This window comes from Bombus affinis, chromosome 4, assembly GCF_024516045.1.
Source record: "Bombus affinis isolate iyBomAffi1 chromosome 4, iyBomAffi1.2, whole genome shotgun sequence".
In the NCBI taxonomy this organism is placed as follows: Eukaryota; Metazoa; Arthropoda; class Insecta; order Hymenoptera; family Apidae; genus Bombus; species Bombus affinis.
Window position 1 is genome coordinate 4,903,223 of NC_066347.1, and position 22,918 is coordinate 4,926,140.

At 37.0% G+C, this 22,918-nt stretch overlaps 1 protein-coding gene across 1 annotated transcript; it reads right to left on the reverse strand.

Moving 5' to 3' along the window:
• Window positions 1-957: 957 nt before the first annotated feature.
• LOC126915361 (uncharacterized) lies at window positions 958-5,255 on the reverse strand. Its single transcript, XM_050719964.1, has 4 exons — window positions 4,951-5,255; window positions 4,646-4,875; window positions 3,809-4,337; window positions 958-3,315 (listed from the first exon to the last, which is right to left on the reverse strand). Exons 1-4 carry the CDS (start codon window positions 5,253-5,255, stop codon window positions 1,344-1,346), a joined length of 3,036 nt encoding a protein of 1,011 aa, XP_050575921.1. The 3' UTR covers window positions 958-1,343.
• Between the last annotated feature and the right edge of the window lie 17,663 nt (window positions 5,256-22,918).

Below are 22,918 nucleotides of genomic sequence, written 5' to 3' on the forward strand. Positions count from 1 at the left end.
AGGTTGTCAGTGGATATAGAAGCTTCTAATATCTGGAAAAATCATGAAGAATCTTAATCAATAATCAAAAAATTATATCATAAAAATAATATCTTATAAACGAGATAGATTATCAAAAACCTTTGACGTCTAATGCCCATTTTACACATGACTTAATGTCCGTCTTAAAATTATCAATTTACCTTGTTTTCTTTTTTTTTTTGTGCATAAGTTTTACAAATAACACTACTTTCGAAACCGATTAAACGACGGTGGAAAATTAGATTCTTTAAAGAAGTATTCCCTGCTTCTTCATTCCGTGATCAATTACGCAGGAATGTGTCCAGCATGATTTCCACGTTACACTATGGATCAGTGATTAAAATCGCCGAGTAGTTTCCCTGGCATTGTAGTTGGAATTTAGTTCTACGTGCCTTGACGATTATATTATTAGTATTGTGCGATAGAAGTGAAACAGCAGTTAGCCCTGTGCGGTGGTAGCGCCGTTTCCTGGACACAGTAAGTTTCACCGCTAGAGGAAAGTTCCAGCCAAGTTCGGGGTAAGTACATAAATCCCGAGGGCGACCAAGAACTAAGACGTTCTCTTGCGGTACAACTTTAATAGGTTCCGCGCCGTTGCTACACTGAGACGTAAAGACGATCGACTTAAGCACGGTTTCTTTTATTTTCACTCTTCTGTTCGAAAGATTCTCACCCTTTCTTTCTTCCTTTTATTCGAAACCGACGAATCTTTTCCTTTTCTCTCTTGGTAATTTCCTTCGAATTCGATAAAGATATTGTTGATCAAGTGCTTAGCTAATCCTCCCATCACTATTGCAGAATTTTTATATCTTTTAATTTAGAGTATAGATAAAATGATTTGATTAGAAAGTTTCGATACTTAACAAATGTTAGATGGAATAGATTAGATTTATTTTGATATAAATAAAGGTACTAAGCTACAATGAGATACTTAAATACAAGCTGAATGAAGCTTGGCAATATCTTTTGAAGTACATCTTTTCGTTACAGTCCACTATGATAGCAGAACGATTGAAGATTTGATTTATCATGATTTATCATGGTTTATCATTCAATTAGTGAATACATAAAATTACTAATTTATAAAAATTCCATTTAACATATTCACAACATATGATAATCCCTTTATTAATCTTCTCAAATGAAGATTACATAAATACAATAATTTCAATGAAACTAAAAACCTTTATCAAAATAAGTCACATTCTAAAGACTAAAAAGAGACCAAAAAATACTAAAGTAGAGTTCGAACTAGATTGCATGTAGGTATTACATATAAACAATTTAAATTTTACAAGAGGAATTAAACAAGAATCTAACGATCATCCTCCACCTTTACAGCACAATTTATCGATAGTTCGTGCGGTTTCCGCTCTCTTATGCTTCCACTTTTTCATCTGTTTTTTCTTCTCCTCGTCGTACGGGCACTCCACTTTGGTACCTCTTTTAGTTCTATCCTTCTTCTCAGCTCTTCCAACAGGAAACACAGAAGGACCTACATCGACGACCTTCAATATTTCGATAGGGTTCAGAGCAAACTGACTGCATTCCGGTGAACCGATTGTCAACACTAGAACCGTGATGAATTTCAAAAAATACGTGGCTCTTAACAGATAAACTGCTCCCTCTCCGTACGAAAACAACGGCGGACCCAAAGAGTTAACGTCACACATATAATAAGCGCCACAAAATTTAAACACGCCTAAACAGGAGCTTTCGCACGTTAAAATACCAAATTTATACTTGAGGAACATCTGTTCTAAAGATTGCCATAAATACTTGCCAGATTTCGCGTACAACCTACCACAAATCGCTGGCAGAACCTTTGCTTCGAACATCGTCTCACCGATCTTAAAATGACTCATCAAATATCTGTTCCAACAATTCACGTGACTATACTCATTTTTTGTAGATTTAAATTCTGCTTCTAATTTACTATGCGTGTAATATCTGTCTCCGCACATAACAATCACGTCCAGTGTCTTCGAACTCCAATACTCAGGTGCCATAATTCTTGTCATACCAGCGCAAACCACGTAACAAGCGTACGTTTGCATTCCACGGTTTTCTCTCTCGAACATACCATCCGTGATATGAATCTCACCCCATAAAGAAAATAATTTGTTTGATTCTTCTACGACGTATTGATGCCAGCGCATCTTCCCTAGACCGAGTTCCTTGCTGCCCTTTTTCTTCTGAGGAACAGCTAGTGATTTTGTCCAAGTGATCTTGTATAGTTTCAGCCATGTTGGTTTTTCGATCGATTCCTTGAGGTCACCTTCCTCTTGCTCGATCGTGCACGGATCTCTCATGTCTAGAGGATCGAAAGGACAATCGTCGATGGTCTTCTTCTTCACGTAGCGTTTAGGTGGCTTTGGTGCACCTCGTTGAAGTAATTTAAGATTGTGAATCTGGCAGCAGAGATGGGACACGTGGAAAATTTGGATTGTGAAGAATTTTTCTTCTGCCTCTTCTTCGGCTGTTTCTGGTTGCTGTGCAGAGCTTATTCCTGATGGCTGTGTACGAACGGATTCGTTCGGACCACTTGCTTGGCGTTCAACGTTGGGTTCTTCCGAAACGCCCGATTCTGTTGCAGTTTCTGCCTGTTCCATGGTTAGTGGTGGTTCCGTGGCTTCAAGATCTTCTGCAGCTACTGGTTGCTCCATAGCCACTGTAGCTGTATCAGTTTCTGGTTTCTTTTCTAGTTCCTCCTTGCTCGGTTTTGGAGTAGTGTAAACGTAAGCTCTTAATAGAAGGATCATCAGATGTCTTCTAAGAGATTCTTTGGAGCAAAACTTCAAGATGCAAGCATATCCGTTATCGTCCCAATAGCCGAATTCATCGCATCGATATGGATTGTATAAGTACCAGAATAGATTGTCCTTCCAAAATGCTACAGAGAATCGGGTGGTGCGGAATATACAGTTACGATAACGTACTTTAAGTTTGTCGAACCACTCCTGGACTCTCTTAATGCCTCTGTGAACTGGCGCTATTTGTTCATCGGTTATTTTCTCGGAACCGATTTCCAGTTTAACGTTCATCAGCTCTTTTCGTTCCAGGATCATTTTTCGTCGCATGTTCCTTTCCTCGTAATCCCATGGAATATCAGTGACGATTGGAACGTCGTTTAATTCTTGAATCAATCTTACTTCGATGCTGTATTTGTAGTTGTACACGACGATGTCGTCTAGCCTTTGCTTGTCCTTGATATTGATCATACCCATGTGGGTGTAGAGCAACCACGCGTGATCGTACACATAATCGATGTTCGCGCTCCAGGCATACTTGTATCTTATAAAAATACATCTATTCATTACATGTTGTAGAGGGACAATTTATAATTTACGTAATTTAATGCGTGAAAGATTAAAGATACAATGCTCTATACGAAACAGTTCTACTATATAATATTTCTCTTGTCGTATAAATATCTCTGATTATTCTTATAATAGAAGTTATAAACTTCATATTACGAATCTTTTATCAACGATTGATAAAATATTCGCACAGAACTTTCCTTGCGACGTAATTGCGATCTCTGGTTCATCCAACAAAAATAAAAAGGAAAAAGAAATCTTTAAACCTCTAATTATTCCAAATACAATTTGCATTATTAATCTTCTATCAAAAATTAATCAGACATTCACACAAATCTTTTTAATCTTTTTATAATACAATTGTAATCTACGATTCATCTAATAAGAAAGAAAATAAAAGATCCTAAATCTCAAAAGTGCAAATTCTCCTAAAACTTTAAGCTTTATGAGATGTATTCAACAGATACCTCAGTTGTGTCTTAGCTAGAAGAGCAACGATCGCCTGATAAAAGCAGAACTTCCACGTCCTTTTGCGCGCTCGTAGAACTCCCAATTCTGGCAAATGCATACCCTTCAACCCCCGAAGACATACATCTGCGTAGATCCTGGTTCCCCGAGCTTTCGAGGGTAACTCGAAAATGATGTAATCACCGTCTACTAAACCGTGCTGTTCACCAGCAGCACGATCGACTAGCATCTCCTTGGTTGGTAGAGGGCAAGATTGTGGGATTCGAGCATGACCCAATTCCTTACGATCGGAATAATCGTTGCTCGGATCTTGGAAACCATCGCGTACATAGTCTGGATCGCAGGGAAACAGATCTTTTCGTTCCATTCGCTTCTGCCTTCGTCTCTCCAGCAATTCTTTTGCCATGTCTCTCGTCGTGCAGGGCCACATTCCTGGCCATTTATCGTCATCGGTCTTTGATATCTGTGGCTCTACCGCTGTGTCGGATTTGGAGAAGTGTACCTGATGAAGTACTCGTAATTGAGGATCTTTTTATATTGGAATATTTTTGTATAATTTATTTTTAGTTATTCGTTATTTTGGGATTGTTCTACATATGCAAATGAAGTGTAATTTTAAATAAAAATTCAAGATACAATACCTAATTTGAACATTAAGATTTTAATAAAATATATAAAAATAGTCTTGCATGAGTGATATAATTGCCTGGAGCAGGACCACTGTAATTAATTTTCATCCCAAAAGATCATTATTAATTATCGTTGACAAAATATGCCCAATTTGTCTCAAATATCTCTACGTAATTCATGTTATAAATTACACTTCGATTATTTACTGACAGGTATGTTTGTACGCATGTTCTGCCAGATTCGTATCATCTTCGATCGATCTAATTTATCAGGCAATTTCGATTGATCCTTCAGCTGGAAAAGGTTAAGTGGTAAACACTTGTAATGGGTGGGCAGATCTTCCGACGATTGAACACGAGGAAATTTTTTAAGATCAGCAGGCTTTCTATGTTTAAAAATATCATCCTTCTCTCGTTGCTTGTAGTCTTCTACGAATCTGAAAAAATTATGAAACTGGTCACATGAAACATTAATCGTATAACAAATACGTGGCTGCTTCAGCATTTCTTACGTTTTCATGTAAAGTTGCCAAAGCGGCATGTCGCATTTCCATTTTTCTCTCATACATCGCTCCATCCAACTTTTCAGTTTCTTCTTCCCGTGTTTCTTTCTAACTTTTGAGGATGCATCTTCATATTCTACAATACCTTCAGCCTCTCCTTCCTTTATTGTTTCTTCCTCGGTTACAGTTTCTTCGTCTTTTCCTTCTCGCTCTGTATCTTCTGTACCCTCTGTATCCTCCGTAACCTCCATGTCTGTAGTGTCATCGAGGTATTCGGTCGTAGTATCTTCATCGGTCGGTTCAATCTCGGCCATTTTCCCTCGATTTCTTCTTATTTACTTCTCTACCGATGAATTATTAACTCTTGCACTTTAACTTTCCAACTTTTGCACCTTTTAATTTTGCACTTGACAATTTAACACGATTTTACCGAATTTGTAGATATTGTATCTCAAGTAAATTAAGTCAACTCATTTTTAACTAGCGTTAATAGCAGAATAATATTTCACGATAATTTAGTTTGTAAGATTAAACGATAATCCTGAAGCTCTTTTTATATCATTTTTTACATCTTTGTAGATAATTTAACCATGACTCGATAGAATATTTTGATATAACCTGACAAGTGATAAGCGGCATCGACTATACACGTGACATACGTTTTTCTCATGGAATTTGAATTTGTCATCGAAAAGTATTTTCGATGCGAAAAATTGAAAAATAATTTTGTTCTATATGTCAATCGATTCGACACGAATGGACATGCAAGCGGAGACGAAAATAGGAAGAGGGAAAAACACTGTAATAAAAATGCTTTATTGTCTCTCTTGCATTCTGCGAGTCTATTTAATAACGAAGGAATTGCGTCGCGCTTAAACATTTTTTCCCGCTTAAATATACTTCCCGAAATATGAATAGCTATTTGGGAACGTCGGAACCAACCGGGGAAGCTGAATAAATGCAGCTTCTCAAAAGGGCTGACGAAAGATTTAAAGTGTTCCGTTCTGTGATTTTGTAATTATTTTCCTCCGTAGTAGACGAAACCTTAAAACGGCAAGCAATCTCAGCGCGCGAAGCCAGACCGTGACACAAAATTTTCAAAGTGTTTATAAAATTACGCCGGCACACGATGGAAATAACGTGAAACCTTACTTTTCGGGTAATATTCTGATCATTATTTAAGAGCCCTGCCCATGCATTGACCACAAATAATTCTTGTTGCAAATGTTTCGAAACATATTTCCGTCATTTAAAGAAAAACATTTGTACTTCAAAATGTATGTGAATAGATATACACTTCCGCTTACAAGTAACAATTAATAATTAGAAGCAAAAGTTACTACCGTTTCGTGACATCAACGAGCTATAAATTTACATTACCCGTTAAAAAACATAACAATAAGATATTTTATTATTTACCAAATACGCTACTACATAAACATATTTACAAAGAAGTGTGAACTAATTAATCTTTGCAAATATTACGATATAATATAATATATTTTTAATATGAATATAACTGACTATATTAACAAAGCAGGAAATTTCTATCTAAACAAATTATTGATGAATGATGAAATTAACTCGCCTTTTTCTACTGAAAAAGCGAAAATAATATAAAATATCACAGAAGGCTATTTACAATATAACAAAATTTAATAAGTTACAATCGAACCAATCGAATCAATTTACGGAATTTAGTAGAAGATTTGAAACAAAATCAAAACATTTTATTTCTAAGTAAGAAGTAAAATAATCACAACTACGTAAGAATTATCAATAGAATTACTGAAAATATTTCTCTGGCTAAATGACACGTATACACAGAGCGTCGAAATGGAGTGGTCTTCTCGAACTTTAAGTGCAGCTAGATATATTCTTTAACGGCTATCTATCTATCGAGATAACGAAAATGGAGCAGAGTGTCGTTTGCTCGATTTTTCTAGTAAAACGAGAAGAAGAGGTTCGAACGGGTCCACCGATGTATCCCGTGGGAATACGAGCAGCAGTCGAAGTCAAAGTGAATTTGAAGCTGAAATCGGCCTGATCCCCGCAAGGTTCCACTGTGGAGCGAAGTTTCGCCGAGCAAATCAAAGATCAAGATAACTCGGTCGTTGAAATTTTAATGAACCAAGCTCGCGCACAGTTCCATCGAGAAAAGGTGGATCGATCGGTTGAATACGGCTAAATCTCGAAAGCTGGTTGAAATGAATTATTATCCCACGAGAAGACGTGGCCACGTAGTAGGTATGAATTACCTGCGAATCAAGATAACACGAGGGAAAAAGGAACTTGGATCGAATGTTCCCGATGTCGACGCAGATTTCAATAACATCGGTATTTAAATTACTTTCGAAACACGATATTAACGTGTACTTATTCTACAGGTTTCCCCTACATTTGCATATTAATATTATTTGTTCCCAATTAATAATTGCTTTGCTGAAGCTCCAACTTTACTGTTCCATATATATGGTGTGACAGAACTGTAGAAGCAGACTTAATTAAATAGTAAGATTGCCGGAGTAAAGGGTAAATAAAAGAGAGGGAGAGAGAGTTAATTATTCCATACATACAAACATCTTGTTATAAGCAGTCGTAATAAAGAATTTCGTGATATCATTACTTCGAGGTAGAATTTAAGTAAAAGGTTGGATATATCTTATTCGTGTGTCCCTTCCACTATTTTGTTGTGACGCTGAAGCTATATACGTTCGAATTAATTAGTGAAATTTGCTTTTCAATATCCGGTTGTCACATGTCGCTATTTATCACAAATCAAATCAAGAATCTTTTAACTAAATTTCGACAAAATTACCTAATTTCTACTTTGCACAATCTTCCATTACAAATTGCCCATTTAAAATTTCGGTTCCATTAATCAAATCTGATCCATGAACTCACATATACTAATAAATTTGAGATATTTATGCAATTTCATATTTTCAAGATTTGTTCTACTCATTGAACACTATACCGAGCGTTTTATTTTGGATTTATATATTTTTTAAATATTATGTATACCTCATAGCAATCACATTTTATGCATCTCTGCGTCCCTAAAATGCATAAAAATTTGCAGTCTATTAATAGACCATACATCGCAAATATATATAAATAGCAAAAGGAAGGAATTGAAGATCACAATGGCAGAACCGAAGGCGTATCCATTAAATCCAACGATTGGACCGTACATATCCGGTCCGGAAAGATTCACGAAGAGCAAAGAGGAAAGAAGAAGCGGATTGCCGCGTATATATGTACGTGCATGTATACGAAAGAGGGGCGTGGAGGGAGAATGCAGAATAAACAGTGCATTATATGCAATAACGCACAAAACGCCCCTACGGCTGTACAGCCATCTCCTTCGAAAGTTCCCGTACGGGAACGCGCACACGACCAATCCAATTAATTTTATTTTAATTACTGCATCGTCGAGCACACGCCGATTGTTATTGTTTCGGCGGCGACGAATCGACTGACGGTTCGTTATTTTCCCGCTGACAATTTCTGTCTGTTCTCACCGCGACGAGAGAAACGGTCACTCAAATGGGAACCAAATTTTTTTAAAGTGTCCATAGACACTCTTCATTCATGAACGACAGATATACTCTCTGTTTCGTTTCCTTTTTTTTTCTTCTCCTTTTTTCATTTCGTTGAATAATTTTGATAATTCTATGACAGATGAACGTCAATATCAATTAGAAAGATATAAGCATTAGAATATTCTGAAATTCTCTTGCACAATAATTTATTAACTGATATTGATGAATCGATGCAAGATTAATACAAGTAGACGTCTTAATATCTGTGTCAAACGACAGTTTATGTAAATTCGAAAATTCGTATCAATCCTGATGGTAACACTTTTCGCGTAATTCGCGTTATTTATACATGCGCTGCTAAGGCAAATATTTACAAGCAATCGTTAGCGCGTAATCACGTACGATTCGAGCGGGTTGTAGCTATCGAAGTGCTGTAATTACGTTAACCATGTAAAAGTAGCGAACAATATTACCACATGGTGCGACACGCTTAATGATCAAACAATGTTTATGTTAGTTATGCGACATTATTATGCTATTACCATTGTATCAAGTGGATGTAGAAGTGACGCGTTTGATTTTCGAGTAATACGTTAGTTAACACTATATTCAATATAGAAGCTAGAATTAAATTTATGTTTTATATATGAATTTTGGGTAAAACGTTTGTTGCGCTATATTTTAGAAAGTAGAATTAAATTTATGTTTTATACGTAACTTCTCTTTCTTTCGTTAGATGCAATTTAAGGATAAAAATATAGATAATTTAAAAATAATAGATTTTAAATGTTTTAGGCTCGTTATAACGAAGAATTACATGTGATTTATACGTGAAAAAATGTTTATTACAGTGCATCATCCCTACATACGAAACTACCTACTACACGTGTATTCCAACGAATCCCACGATCCACATCTGCATGTATTACACATACGCGGAAAAACGTACCATCAGAATTCACACGAGTGTTTGCAAACATTTACAAAATTTCAACCCTCGATAATTAAATTGAGCAGAACGATTACATTGATACGATCCTCTCCAAATGTAATTCGAACAGGCGAAATCAATATACTTTTAATTATAGTCCTGCACTTCCTATCGACGTTAACAGGTATCATCTGTACTCTGCCAAACGTCTTCGATCTCTGGTAGTTTTTGATATAAATAATACATGGTATCATCAGTAATTATAAGGGAAACGTTTGCAAAATTTCAAATAAAATACGTCTTAACCCTGGACTGGTACAGTAATTTTCCGGATTATCAAACGTCGCAATGAGGTGTTTCAGATTTTTCTACACTTGAACGTATAAAAAATTTTACAAAATTTCATTAAGATACTTTCAAATACGTAGTTTAGTGTAATAAAATTCAAACGTTTAAAGAAGATTAAAGAACACTTTTATATATATATTTCAAAAGTTTTCTATTTCAAGAAGTTCAATTATTCCTTTTATCTTCAAAAAGGGAATTTCAAATTTTACCTTACACTCTAGCATAGACATAAAACAGCAAGACCGTGTCTAAAATTCGACGTTACTTTTCGCAGTGTTCACTTCCACCGATACTTCATCATATGCCGTCAATCTCGGTATCAATCTCACATGCACGTGGCAACGATAAATTACCACGGTGGAATCGCGTCGGCGAACAGTCGTGAAACTAAATGGAGGCTTAAAATGTCCCCAGGAGAGATTTACGGGCGCGAGAACGCCGTCGGAGACGATGGAACGTATATTCGAGGTAAGAGAACTGTCCTGGTGGCCCCTCGACGGATCTGTCCCCGAGGCCAGTCCTTTTAATTACCCGACGTTAAATTCTTTATCTGGCTGAAACAATGTGGCGGGCTCGTGTTTTCAGACTAAACAAACCCCATGTTGATACGCGGTAATAGAATAATCTGGCAGCTGATTCCGGGGATATAGCCCGCGGGGATAGAAACCCACACGATTTCTGCACCCGGTCTCTGCGCCTACATCCCGCAACGAAAATCAACCCCCTACCCCTCGGCTCGGTTTTACCTCACCATATCCGTGGTGCACCCTCGTAACCTCGTACGAGAGAGGCCAAACCCCCTTCTCCACGTGTTTACACACTCTGTGGCTATGCCTGGACAAATGGTTTCCGGTGGGGGAAGAACGAGCGGGGAGTGAGTCTATGGGGTACGTTACCATGCAACGTGTCGTGACAATAAACCGCGTTTGAATTACAGCCACGAGGCTTCCGTGATCTTTCCTTTAATCGTTCGTGAAACACCGTTAAATCCTCGAACAGATCCGATACCTACGAAATCGATAGGTGTAGAGAGAGTTTCATCTTCGATTATTCAATGTTGCAATTGAAAGGATAATTTCGAAATGATGGGTGATAGGGAGAAGTTGACTGGTAATGTGAATGATAGATTTAAGGGAAGTCTTATTTGTGATATTGATATAAATGGTTAGAAATAGCAACGAAAGATTCGAGATCGAAATTCTTGGATTGATGTAAATATAGCTTTAAAATGGCATCTACGTTTCTATATATTGTATGAAATATTTTGGAAATCTTTTGGATACAGGAAAAAGGGAGAAATAGTTGATGTTTTATTGACATGGAAATCTAGAAGCATGTTTTTCATTTTATTGCAAAATTAAAAAAAAAAGATAGCGTGTATCTCAGAGTACAAAATATTTTCATATTATAAATTTGAAAAATATCTAAATTCTAAAAAAAAAAAAAAAATCGACCTGTATGTTGTACTACCAGACATAGATTTTAGATAGCAGTATCATTTTTTCTCTTTCTTTTTTTCTCTGATCTCAACAATAGGCTGCTTTATTAGCTTCTGTTATTTATCATTGTATAACCTATCAATTTCCATCGCAACCATATAAATGAGAAAAACCTCCCACCCGTTCTTCAGGATAATATGTACATGGGTATACTTACAAGAAAATACATGCACCGGTTGTTACGTGATCAATGTGCCTCGCAAAACATATAAATACAGGCGTATAAAAATTTGAACATAGTACCATATCTCTCTCAAGTCCCACAATAGCGGAACGATTGAAACACGACATTCCAGCCAACGACTGTTTTATTGCCCCCGACAGATTCAATATAAGCAATGCGACCGTCGAACTACTCCCAGATACTACGCGGCAAGTTCTCCACCGTCTTTCGCTGCCGATACTTCCACTTCTATCGTCTTCTTACCCGAATAGAAACGAAGAAAGAATTAATTCGCGACACAGAATATGAAATCGGAGACCAAAATAAGCGGACAGACAATGGATATAGATAGGTAATGAAATTTCGTCAAATACAGATTATTTACGAAAAGAAGAGTAAATATTAATTTCAATCATTTACTGAATAATCTACGTACTATAAGGATATACGTATAATATATAAAACTTAAGTATATAACAGTACCGCTACCTCCATTGAATTTCATTGATACTTACTTCCACTACCTGTCCATTTATTTTTGTATCCTATCGTGCAGCGAATAAACGTAAAAATTCGATATTTCAAATATTCTTGAGATTGTTTCATTTTTCGACATTTTTGATACTAACGAGACTTCGAAATATCAAAAGTTCTTTTGTCTTTTGTCCTTTTTCGTTTCATATTTTCTTTTTTTTTTTTTTTTTTAGTTGCGCCTTCTCTCCGTTTCCTTTGTCTGACCCCGTCGACGAATCAGATAGAAAAGAAAAGACAACGGGGCTGTGTAAAAGGACAGCGCACGATCCGTATTTGCAAAAAGGGAGTCTTTTCCTCGACGTTCACTTTGCGGAACGTTACCTGCTCTTCCTCGTACGTAACGAGATGACGTAGGAGGAAGTCGCGCGTGAAGAAGAGCGATGAACGCTGTTTCCTCGCTGCTGGTACCGGTCCACGTTGTTTTATTTGCTCGTTTCGCTCTCGCCATCCTAACGAGCAGTCTTCCTTTCTTCTTTGTCGGGATCTTTTTTCCAAGCCCCCGTTGAGACACCGGGGCGGAAAGAAGAACACGGAAACGGGCAAACAACCGCCTTCGTATTGAGAGTCATAAACTCTCGTCGCGCAGCTTTATGTAAACCATCGTTATCCTGATCCTCGGCCTTCTAGCATTTTCTTCTCCGCTCTTTAAATTATCTCGGATGCGATGCTCGTTTCGTTTAACGAGCGAGCATGCGCGTTACAAAAAGTATGTTTTAAACACGCCGACTTTTCAACAATACAAACATCTAATATGTAATTGTTTTCTGTTTACTTCTCTCGTAACTGTAGCAGAAAATTTTGCGAAACGCGATACTTAATCTGTCACATTATCACTTCTCTTATTCGGTTAGGTAAATCAATTTCAGTAATCGCTTATTACTTCATGGTTGATAAACAGAATTCAATTTCAAGATATAACTGTAGAAGAGAATCATCATGTACCAATGATTGAGATCTCCAATGTTTCAATCTGGATTATAACTCTTAATGTAAAATTAGAATTTACAATAGTTAAATGTGCTGAATTCCTCTCGCAAGATAATTTTACCATTTACCATCGATTAATAAACCCTGTAGTAAGTACTCATAACCGCATTGATCTTTAAAGAAAATCTGACTTTTCACCAAAAAGAATCTAATCCAATTTAAAAGAACAAGGGGGTAGTCTAATTACTAATTAAACTCTTTTCCTCGAACTTCTTCTCACTGAGGAAAGGTGGACTTCAACTTTTTATCGGTTTCGATCACCTTTCGAAAGGGTAGCCGGTTTTATTCGACGTTGATCTTCCCCTATTAAGGAAGACAGGCCGGATAATATTAATTTATAGGTTGATTAACTCGCTGTAACGAGGGACTAGCGTGGTCGGGCATTTTCAATGTTTTCTTGTAATCAAATGAAACGATGAACAAGAGCGTGAGCAGGTAACGCCGGGGGTGAGATTGAGTTTTAGGGTCGACTGAACTCACCTTTGTCGGAGTTGCTGTCGGAGCCTTTATCCTAAGGGATTTCATTTCCATTAGTGCACCGAAGAAGCTCAAACGAAGGAAACCTGCAAGAGAAATCCGTTCTACGTTAAAACCGTGAGATCAATCGATTTGAGACAGAAGATTTCATTTGCTTTTATATTTAACGAGTCAAATTTTCGACCTTTCATTCGTTCAAATATCTTAATCAAATACTTTATAAAGACGTTGATGTTTTGTTATTGGTGATAGTACCATCTTAGATATTTGCAAGTTAAATAGGTAACTATGTCAAAAATTGTTCGTTTAAATTTATGCCAAAACAGGACAAGGAGTGTCTACTAATGGCCACATTACCGGTTTCAAAGAAAGACTATCGTCCAAGATATTGACTTCCGGTATCCTTAATTGTCCACTGTTTGCACCCTAATCTCAAGTGAAGAAATCAAACACGAGTTATATACGCACGTTAGGCTATTATATTTTTAAATAAGATCCGTCTAGAACGCAATATTTTTAACATCAGCATTTTCTAATTCTGAATAAAATCAAACGCGAATTCATACTACTTCTTTGATATTAGCTTTGTTCAAGAAGTGTTCTGTAATTCTATTTCCAGCTCGAGAAAGTACACTTTAATAAGACTAATAAAATGATACAATTGAATTAAATTTTTTAATTCGATATAATGATTACAATTTATATGATTGAAATAATTCTCTCTTAAATCATATCGTTCAATCTCTTATCTTATGATTTTTCTCTTGAATAACTACTTTAAAATAATAAAATTATATCTGAAGATACTAAGGAGAATATCCAATTTGTATTTAGTAATCTACGATCTTGCAATTTGGAAGTAGAGTTCAAGTTAAAATTTCCCCAATCTTCCTCCAATCTGATTTATAAAACACACCGTGACTGTATTATTCATAAATTGAAAAACAAATTTAAATATTGGGTTAAATAAAGAAATTAAAGAACAGGTCTAAAAAAGAAGCAGCAAATATGTAATTAATTTCAATTCGGACTATGAATTATTCGATCACACGTGACTCGTCCATCAGCCGGGTGAATCCTCGAAAAGGATTAGCTCGCCAATGAGAGAACGCGTTATCGGAGCAGTCAATGGCACCCGATTGCGTGACAGGAGTCAAAGCATTCGAAAGCAACGAGTCCTTCATTCGGGACGAGAAGAGGCAGTTAATAGCTGGAGGACAATGGAGTTGGGGTTGGCTGTTTCAAGGATGCTGAGAGTAAGTACCGGGGGGTAGGTTTGGTCGCAGGCGTGACTGTGTGAGACCCTCGCTGAGATAATTGAGCCGTCAGCTGCATGAGCCCCGAGCGCCATGATAGCGCCAGCACCACCACCCTCGCCGATATATTTTCTGCTCGAAGCGCCAGAGGAACACTTAGTGCACGCGACGAGAGTCCCGGTTCGAATTACCCCAAAACCATCCCTTCGCTCTTTGCTCCAATCGTTATGATAATGTCATCGTCCGATCTCTCCATCGGTGTAAGAACTCGTCGAAATTTTATTCGATTTATGGATGAACGATATTTGAAAAATTACGTCATATTTGAAAAATGATGTCAATTATATTTGCGAGAAGAATTTATCAATAATGCTTAAACAGAGGATGATTTAACTCTTTCGAAATGGACTTCTTTTTTTAATAATGAATGCAATAACGTGTTTGATGATATAGTACTCTCATAATAATGGCCTGCATACATTTTTATAAAAATTCATTATATCTTTTCAAATCATAAAGTACCGTGGTGGAGAATAAAGTTATAACTTAATTAATTAAGAAACTAAAAGGATGTTACTCTTAGAAGTTGAAATACGTAGGTATAATAAGATCTTCAAAATTTTGACTTAAATCTTTTCGATTTTCTGCCCGCTACATAATAGCACAGACTGTAAACTTTAAACAAATTTAAATGATACAAGTTGAGCATAATTTTTAAAATTTGATATACAATTTCATTTTTGATAAGATCCGTTTCAATGACGTCAGAAAAGTAACAACAATTCGATTGTTTTCCTAAGAGTTGGAGGGTATTGTACCATTAGTCCCATAAGATTAGCTTATTTAATGTTATTGTAATGCTTTATGATTTGTATGAAAAGATTAATTGTTAATTATGCATGAAATCGAGAAAATGAATAAACGAACGATTTTGCACGCTTAAAAATTTTAGATAATATAAAATTGTATAGTATGTAAGATATATAACCTAAGATATATAATGCAACGATATAATCGCGTACGAAAGATGCAACGCGCATGTTATATTAATATAATTAACAGTAAAGTTAGCGTTCATTTAACACAACTTGTGACTAGCCATGTAGAACTAACGCGACACTGATATTCTCTTCTAGGAATTATTTAAATCGGTCTCATCATTGAAATAGTAAATCGGTGTAATTATATTATAACTAATGTTATTGTTATTTCGAAAATAGCGAAAGCAAATTTCCATGCTTTAGCAGTGGTAGAAAAATAGGAAGATTGCTGTGTTATAACGTGTACCGTGAAAAAAAAGAAGATAAAAAGTAAACAGAGTTATGAGGACCTTATAAAACTTTATTGTGAAAAGAACTTGGAACCTAAGTACTCGGCTGACGATTCGTTATAATCCCTGTAACTCGATGTAGGATTCAGTAATGCGAGCCGACGCGTGAAATCCCGACGGGTTTTCTCGTGATGAGAATTCAGCCTGGGAACCCTCGTAGGTATGCAACGATAGTCTGAATACGGTCAAAGTGCTGTGAAGGTCGGAAAATCTGCATAGTTCCATTCGTCCTTTGGAAACACCTAAATATCTTTGTAAATTTAACTCAACTGTCATTCTTCAACCTATTTCACAGTCAATGTTAATTTAACATTCTGTTCATGCGAATTCGAGTGCTATTTCTTGGACCTCTAACCAGGTTACCAATTAATAATATTAGTTATACTCGTACATTTCTCTATATATGTTCGATTTTATAATTTCATTTCCAATTCTTTGTATCTGCATTGGTACAACATAAAAATAGTTATCTCTCTCTGTCAAATATCGTATAATCTAGGAATTTCAAACTAATAAAAGTCATTTAACAACTCAATCGCTTAAAACGTACACATCGACAATTAAGTCCATTGTAAAACCTTATGAAGAGAGCAAACCAAGAACCATTCTTATCGAAAACAAGCCGGCACCTTGCGAACGAGCCTTCGCCTTAAAAAGGAAAGGTTCCGACGAGGGAACAAAATAATTTAACAATCTTTCCATATAATCTGCCGCCCCTTATCACAGTCCTATAAAACGCATGGTACGTGTGTCGTTCGAGATAACGAGGAAAATATATCATTGACCTTAAACGGAGGAAAGATCCGTGTATCACCGTACGATGACTTGAATAGGAACAGAAAGGAATTATCGTTCGAACGCCACGCGAATTTCCATCATATTTTTCCCCTCTACCAAAAGAGGCGGACATCATTCAAAGCGTTATTGCGGACTTTTACAATGCGTTTGACGGAGACAGAAAAGAAGAGGGATAGAGAAGAAGTAAAAGAGAGAAAGAGGCAGTAATGCGGACCGATTATCCGTCCCTAGACACAGATACCTCCCTCTTCTTTTGTCACCCCTCTTCCTTCCAGTATTTCCCCTTGAGGAAGTTCCAGCGATCCCCTCCAAAACGCCTGGGGAGTCGAGAGGACTCGTTTAGGTAAGCTGCACATTCCAGAGGGATGGAAAAGTAGAGGGGATCCCGTGAAGTCTCGACGTCCGACGGGGATGATGGTTTCCGCGGGGGCCACACCCACCACCCCTAGAGACAGCCAATCACATCCATGGGCCGAAGGGTTACCAGCGATTCGAAAGCTGTCATCGTGCCAGACCTGGCTTTGCCTGGCGTTTCACGATATAAATCTAGAATTTAAGGTCTTAAAACGTCGCTATTCCCTCCAACGCTGCTCCTCCTTTTCGACGCTCAAACGGCCCTCCCGGTTTCACTGCGAACATTCCGCGAAAAAGATTCAACAAAAAGAATCCGCATCTGGAGGACTTCTTTCTCTTTCTCTCTCTCTCTCTCTCTCTCTCTCACTCTCTCTCACTCTCTCTCACACATAGCTGTTAACCGAAGTATCGTTTTCGGGGATTCTTTTGGAAATCCAGTGGTTTCTTCCAGAAGAGCATGATACTGGATATACTTTCGAAATATTTAACAACAATTTTCTAATATGTAAGTATCACCCATAAACGTTTTATTATCCTGTTGCATAGTAGACTGAGAATTTTTCTGCGTTCATGAAAAATTGAAAATACGCGGAATGCGCGCGATATGCTGGAATATATAAAATATCGAAAATACAGTACTCGTTATAATATTTAATAGGTGAAAGAAATCTCTGATTAGGTTCCATTTCTTTAGTTGCATTCACAGAGATATGAGTCTGCGCAAGTATCCACAATTTCTGATCTTCAAAAATAAGTATTATATTGAGACGTTTTTAAATCTTCCTTTCGATACTGTATAACGTTTAGGAAAGGGATAAACTTTATGTTAAAGAAACAAAGGGGAATAATTGAAGAATGAGCGGACAAATGTATCCGTTGCAATAGAAGATAATCAGTCGCATAATCATGACGACACCGACCAACGAAACCATTGTTATTCGATTATCATGTACATAAGGATTCCCATTCGCTAGTTAAAACAAGGATTCCCAATGTTGCTGCTCGCGCCAAAGGCACAGATGCATGCGGTGTCTCTCTCTCTCTCTCTCTCTCTCTTCGGATCTGAATCTGTTCGTTAATCAAGTCAGTAGCTCAAAATGGCTTCCTGCCTAGTAACACCCTCGGATAGTCTCTTTTCGATGTCACCTCGGCAAATGCGGCTCTATCAATGCAGAATCTCTCGCGTCGTCGAACACGGTCTCTTTGATTTCCGCGATTACATTCTGAGTTGACAGGTGCGTACTAACGTGGCCGGGGACGTTCCGTGTCGACACGTGTGCACGTACGCATGAATCTGTCCACCGTTCCAACATTTCATCTGTCACGACCGGCTCTATTTTATTATACATTCGCGCCTTCGGGCTCTCCGTTCCAAGTATCGATTCGTCCGCGTGTCGTCCGGAAAAAGAGCTTTTTACTTTGTCCGATGATAATCGATGAAATAAGAGGAGACCAAGGTATTCGTTTAAATTACATAAGAAGATACGTTGTATCAGCGAATAGTTGATTAGGGGTCGACACTTCCTCTCTTGGATGATTGTTATCGATGAATAGAGATATCGAACTTCTTCTGTAATACGATTAATAGATTATAATATTAATCTAACATATGACTTCCGTTTTTGTATTTCGCCTCTTTGCACTTTTGCATAACGTTCTTCGTATCTATTTTTCTATTTCTTCTCTTTTTGTTTTTTATACTGTGCTTTGCATCGTTGCATTTATATTTATATGCTCTTTTAAAATATTGTTTTTCAGTGTTAAAAAAAATCATTCTGTTTGTAATAGAATCAGATTTGATAGGATTGACATGCGTGAATATATTCAATTATCTTAAGCTTTTTATCAATTTTTGAACTTAGGTGCTCATCTAAAAAGGAGAAATTCAGTTTACAATTTCAATTTACACCGATGTTCATCCCCTACTATAACTTTTATCGTATTTCAAATTTTATACCAGCGATACAAAAATAAACGGCACAGCCACTTCGCGGTATAATCTAATACATTTGCCTATTTCAGTTGAATGTGCGTACGCGAATTTTGATTACTACGAATTTTGATTACTATTCAATATCGGTATTGTAACCGCGGCCGGAAATAATAGAGAGACCTCGAAACCGCAGAACCACACGTACGTAGAACCATAAACGGACAGACAAATTGTCTTTTAATCAATAGCGTGCAATGAAACTAGATATCGGAATACTCTAAATCATCGCTATTAGCAAGTGCGCATATTTTGATCACTATGACCGCATAAATCAAGAGTTCTCTGTTCTTTGAGACAGAAATTTGTTAATAACGATCACTCATTACGCAATTACACACATTACACAACGCAAATTACATTTCTTTCTTCTTAATTGAAATATTTTAGAGGATGAATCGATATAAATTTTATGTTTCTTAATCGTTGCACAATGACTTACTTATATTACATTCTTTTACTTCAAATTAGAGATTTCTGAAGAGACGAAACATCGTCGTGGTATTATCGAGAAAAAAGGAAAAAAATTGAGAAATCTAATATATATGCAAAAATGTCGGAGCGATTTATAACGAGACTCGATAGATATCATCTGACAATCCCCGGCAATACGCGAGCATTAGGGTAGAACGTGTATGATAGAAGCGTTGATTCTAGGGATGGCGATAATAAAAGGGGTTGGTGTACGACCGCAAGCGAGACCAGATAATTGCGCTGTCAGAGACACAGCTAGCTGGTTGCGCATTGATATCGACTACAATTCTCCAAACTATTATTTTCGCCTGTTGCCTCGGCTGATATATTATGCGACATCGCACGTCACAGTTCCCGATAAATCACATTCAATTTTCATTGTTCGCGTCTCTCTCTGTTCGATTGAAAACGCGCTCGCGCCAGACTTCGTTTCATTTTCAACGCTACTTAATCTGAATCACTTATCCATCGTAGTGAATTAACTTCATAAATATTTCATGGATGATAAAATAAATCTAACAGAATTCAATTTTAGAATGCATAGCTCTATACTAGAACTATGTTAGAATCGATAAATTCTACCTCGTCGTCGGTAAATAAACCACAGATCGTACAAAAAACAAGCAAGTTAAATTCACTCTAGTTGAATATTCACAGCAACGAAGCATTGAAAGGTCGTTGTAGTGCATTCGTTTATACCGGGATTAAATGTGCAGTGGGCGCAAGCCACGTAAGTGTTATTGAGTTCATTTCATAAAGAGCATCCTTGGTAGTTCTTGTAGATAAGTTTCAAGGGCTTTAATAGACATTCGTATCATGAGAGCACCATTAACTCTAGATTACAGCGCTGTGGTATTTACACAGCCCAGGGGCGTAACGTAATACGTGCTGGGTCTCTTTCCTCTTCTCAACCCTTGTGCTTCTGACCAGGTTCCCTCTCTATCTTCCTTTGTACGTGTTTTCGTTCTCCCTTGTACTCCCTTTCTATCCTGATTTCCTTCTCTCTCTCTCTCTTCCTCTCCCTTTTCTGTCCCTCGTGCCATCACCGCATCATCCCTATTTGCTCGACTATCCCCTCGAAATGTATCACTTCGCCTCATTTAATATCGTGGGACGTAACCCGTAGTGACGCCATTGTTCTCGCTAACGGTGGATCACTGCTAAAATAATACCTGCTAATGGCTCCTGGTTTTAAACTGACAAACATTGGCCACGAGTGTAATAATATAATGCGAGATAACCCGGCAATGGTATAGTTGCTCGCGTGCTGCCTTTACTCCCGTTGCTCGTACGCCTAGCCGTAAATTCATCGCGTTTGCGTCTTGAATCACACGGTACTATATGCGCTCTTTGAACCTCGAGTGCCGTGCGAAGTGAGATCGAAGAGGGGTTGCAATCGTAGAAACGAGGCGTTGCTTTGACGCTCGTAATTCGTTTCGATCAATTGGAACGGTTCATTGGAAACGAGTCATCTTAATGTCTTCTGGATCGTTCTTGTGTTAATGATGTAGATATCGAATAGTGGCGTCTAAGATTATTTCTTCTAATACGATAGAAATAGTTTACTTAGTATATATTATATCTTCGTGTATAATAGAAATATTTAATTCAGTACTGTATCTTCTAATATGATAGAAACAGGCGATGAAATTTGTTTAACTGCTGATTAAGGCATCTACCTCAATACTTTTGGCGTTTTTTACATTTGTATGTGTCGATTTATTTTTGTAAATTTTTCCAACGATTTTCCAGGTATCGCGTAAACAAATAATAAAAGTAGTGTTACATTGAAGATAAAAATTGAACAGATTCAAGAACAAAATTATCAAAAATGAAGAAGCTACCGGGTGTAAACTGAAGCTATATGTACACCTAGTTTACTATGCTCGTGAAACATTAAAATATTACTTCCAAAAGGTATATGATTTATATCCGGAAGCCTGATTATATCTTTCAAAAAAGCTACTCTGTAATGGTGAAATTTAATCGTTTAATATAAGTATCGAGGATGAACGAAATTTTCCAACAGTTATCCCTTTATTAATTAATACATAGGAAAGGTATACGCGTATAATATGCATCTTTAGTATTTTGATCGTAACTGTTTTACTCTATTCTTTTGACGAGACGAATGCTGCATTTTTTCACGGTACATTTATGGTAGAGGTAGCGCGGTTCTTGCGAAATTAAAAACTTTACGGGCTCGTTCATTTCGGCCTTTTAAGCGGCACGAGAAAAAACTCGTAAAACGCGGACATATTCGAATAGCGTTTTCATCTCGTGCACGATCCCGCGAATTCTCCGTCATAAAATCCCGACGCGATCTTCGAAGTACGTCCAGAAACATTTTATTATTTCCTATTCTCGCGTATTATACCGTTGTATAATTTCACAATTACGAAAAACAGAAAAAAAGGAAAAGAAGAAGAGAGAGAAACGGGATAGCGAGAGGGGTGAAAGAAGGAAAAGAGTAGGAGGACGAAGTACGTTGCACGCGGCTATGCACCCGACACAGCAGTAATTTGTAGTTTTTACGAGAAATTCTATATTTGCTCGAGCTTTTCATTAACCCGCTCGTGTTAACCGAGCTGCGACACGGTAATAAGGGTTGCATGAGCAAAAGGGGTTCAGCAGCCGACTGAGCGCAGCTATGAGTCGGTACAGTGAAGAGGAGAAGGCCACACGGTTAGAAAAAGCGAGGGAAAGAGCGACAAAGTGGGAGAACTTTCTGCTACTAATTAATTATTTCCGTGACAAATACCGGTAAGAGCAAACCTTACATCAAAATGAAAGAAGAAGACAGAATTGGTATACCTACGTTCTATATTTATTAAGAAGCGTCTGGTTTCCACGAAGAGAACCTAAAACAATATTCACAATCAGATTTTTCTAGCTGAATTTCGCTACAAAAATATTTATCGGTAGAACCAATAATAATTTTCTAGCAAGGCAATACCAATTCGTAACCATTACACAGTCTAAAGTCAAGCAAATGACAAATTCGAACTTGTTAAATAAATAATACACAATATATACGTATCGTATACTATAAGTATATTAGGAAATGTATATTACGTATGTAATCACATTATTCACTTGACACTTTGTTTATCTTTTACTATATTATTAATTTATGTCAGTAATAATTTTTCAACCTGACAAGTTATTCTTAAACTTACTCAAACTGACTCAAACAGACTTAAATTTCTTTGTCTACTTGCAGCAAACTCTAACTCGGTACTTTCTAACTTTTTAAAATGTTTAAATATTCATTCTTTACACTCTTTCGTC

Coding starts and splice junctions, on each gene's coding strand:
- LOC126915361 (XM_050719964.1), bottom strand. CDS start 5,255: ATGGCCGAGATTGAACCGACCGATGAAGATACTACGACCGAATACCTC. Junction 4,338..4,645: donor GCGTACAAACATACCTGTCA/GTAAATAATCGA, acceptor CAATATAAAAAG/ATCCTCAATTACGAGTACTT. Junction 3,316..3,808: donor CTAGCTAAGACACAACTGAG/GTATCTGTTGAA, acceptor TATTTTTATAAG/ATACAAGTATGCCTGGAGCG.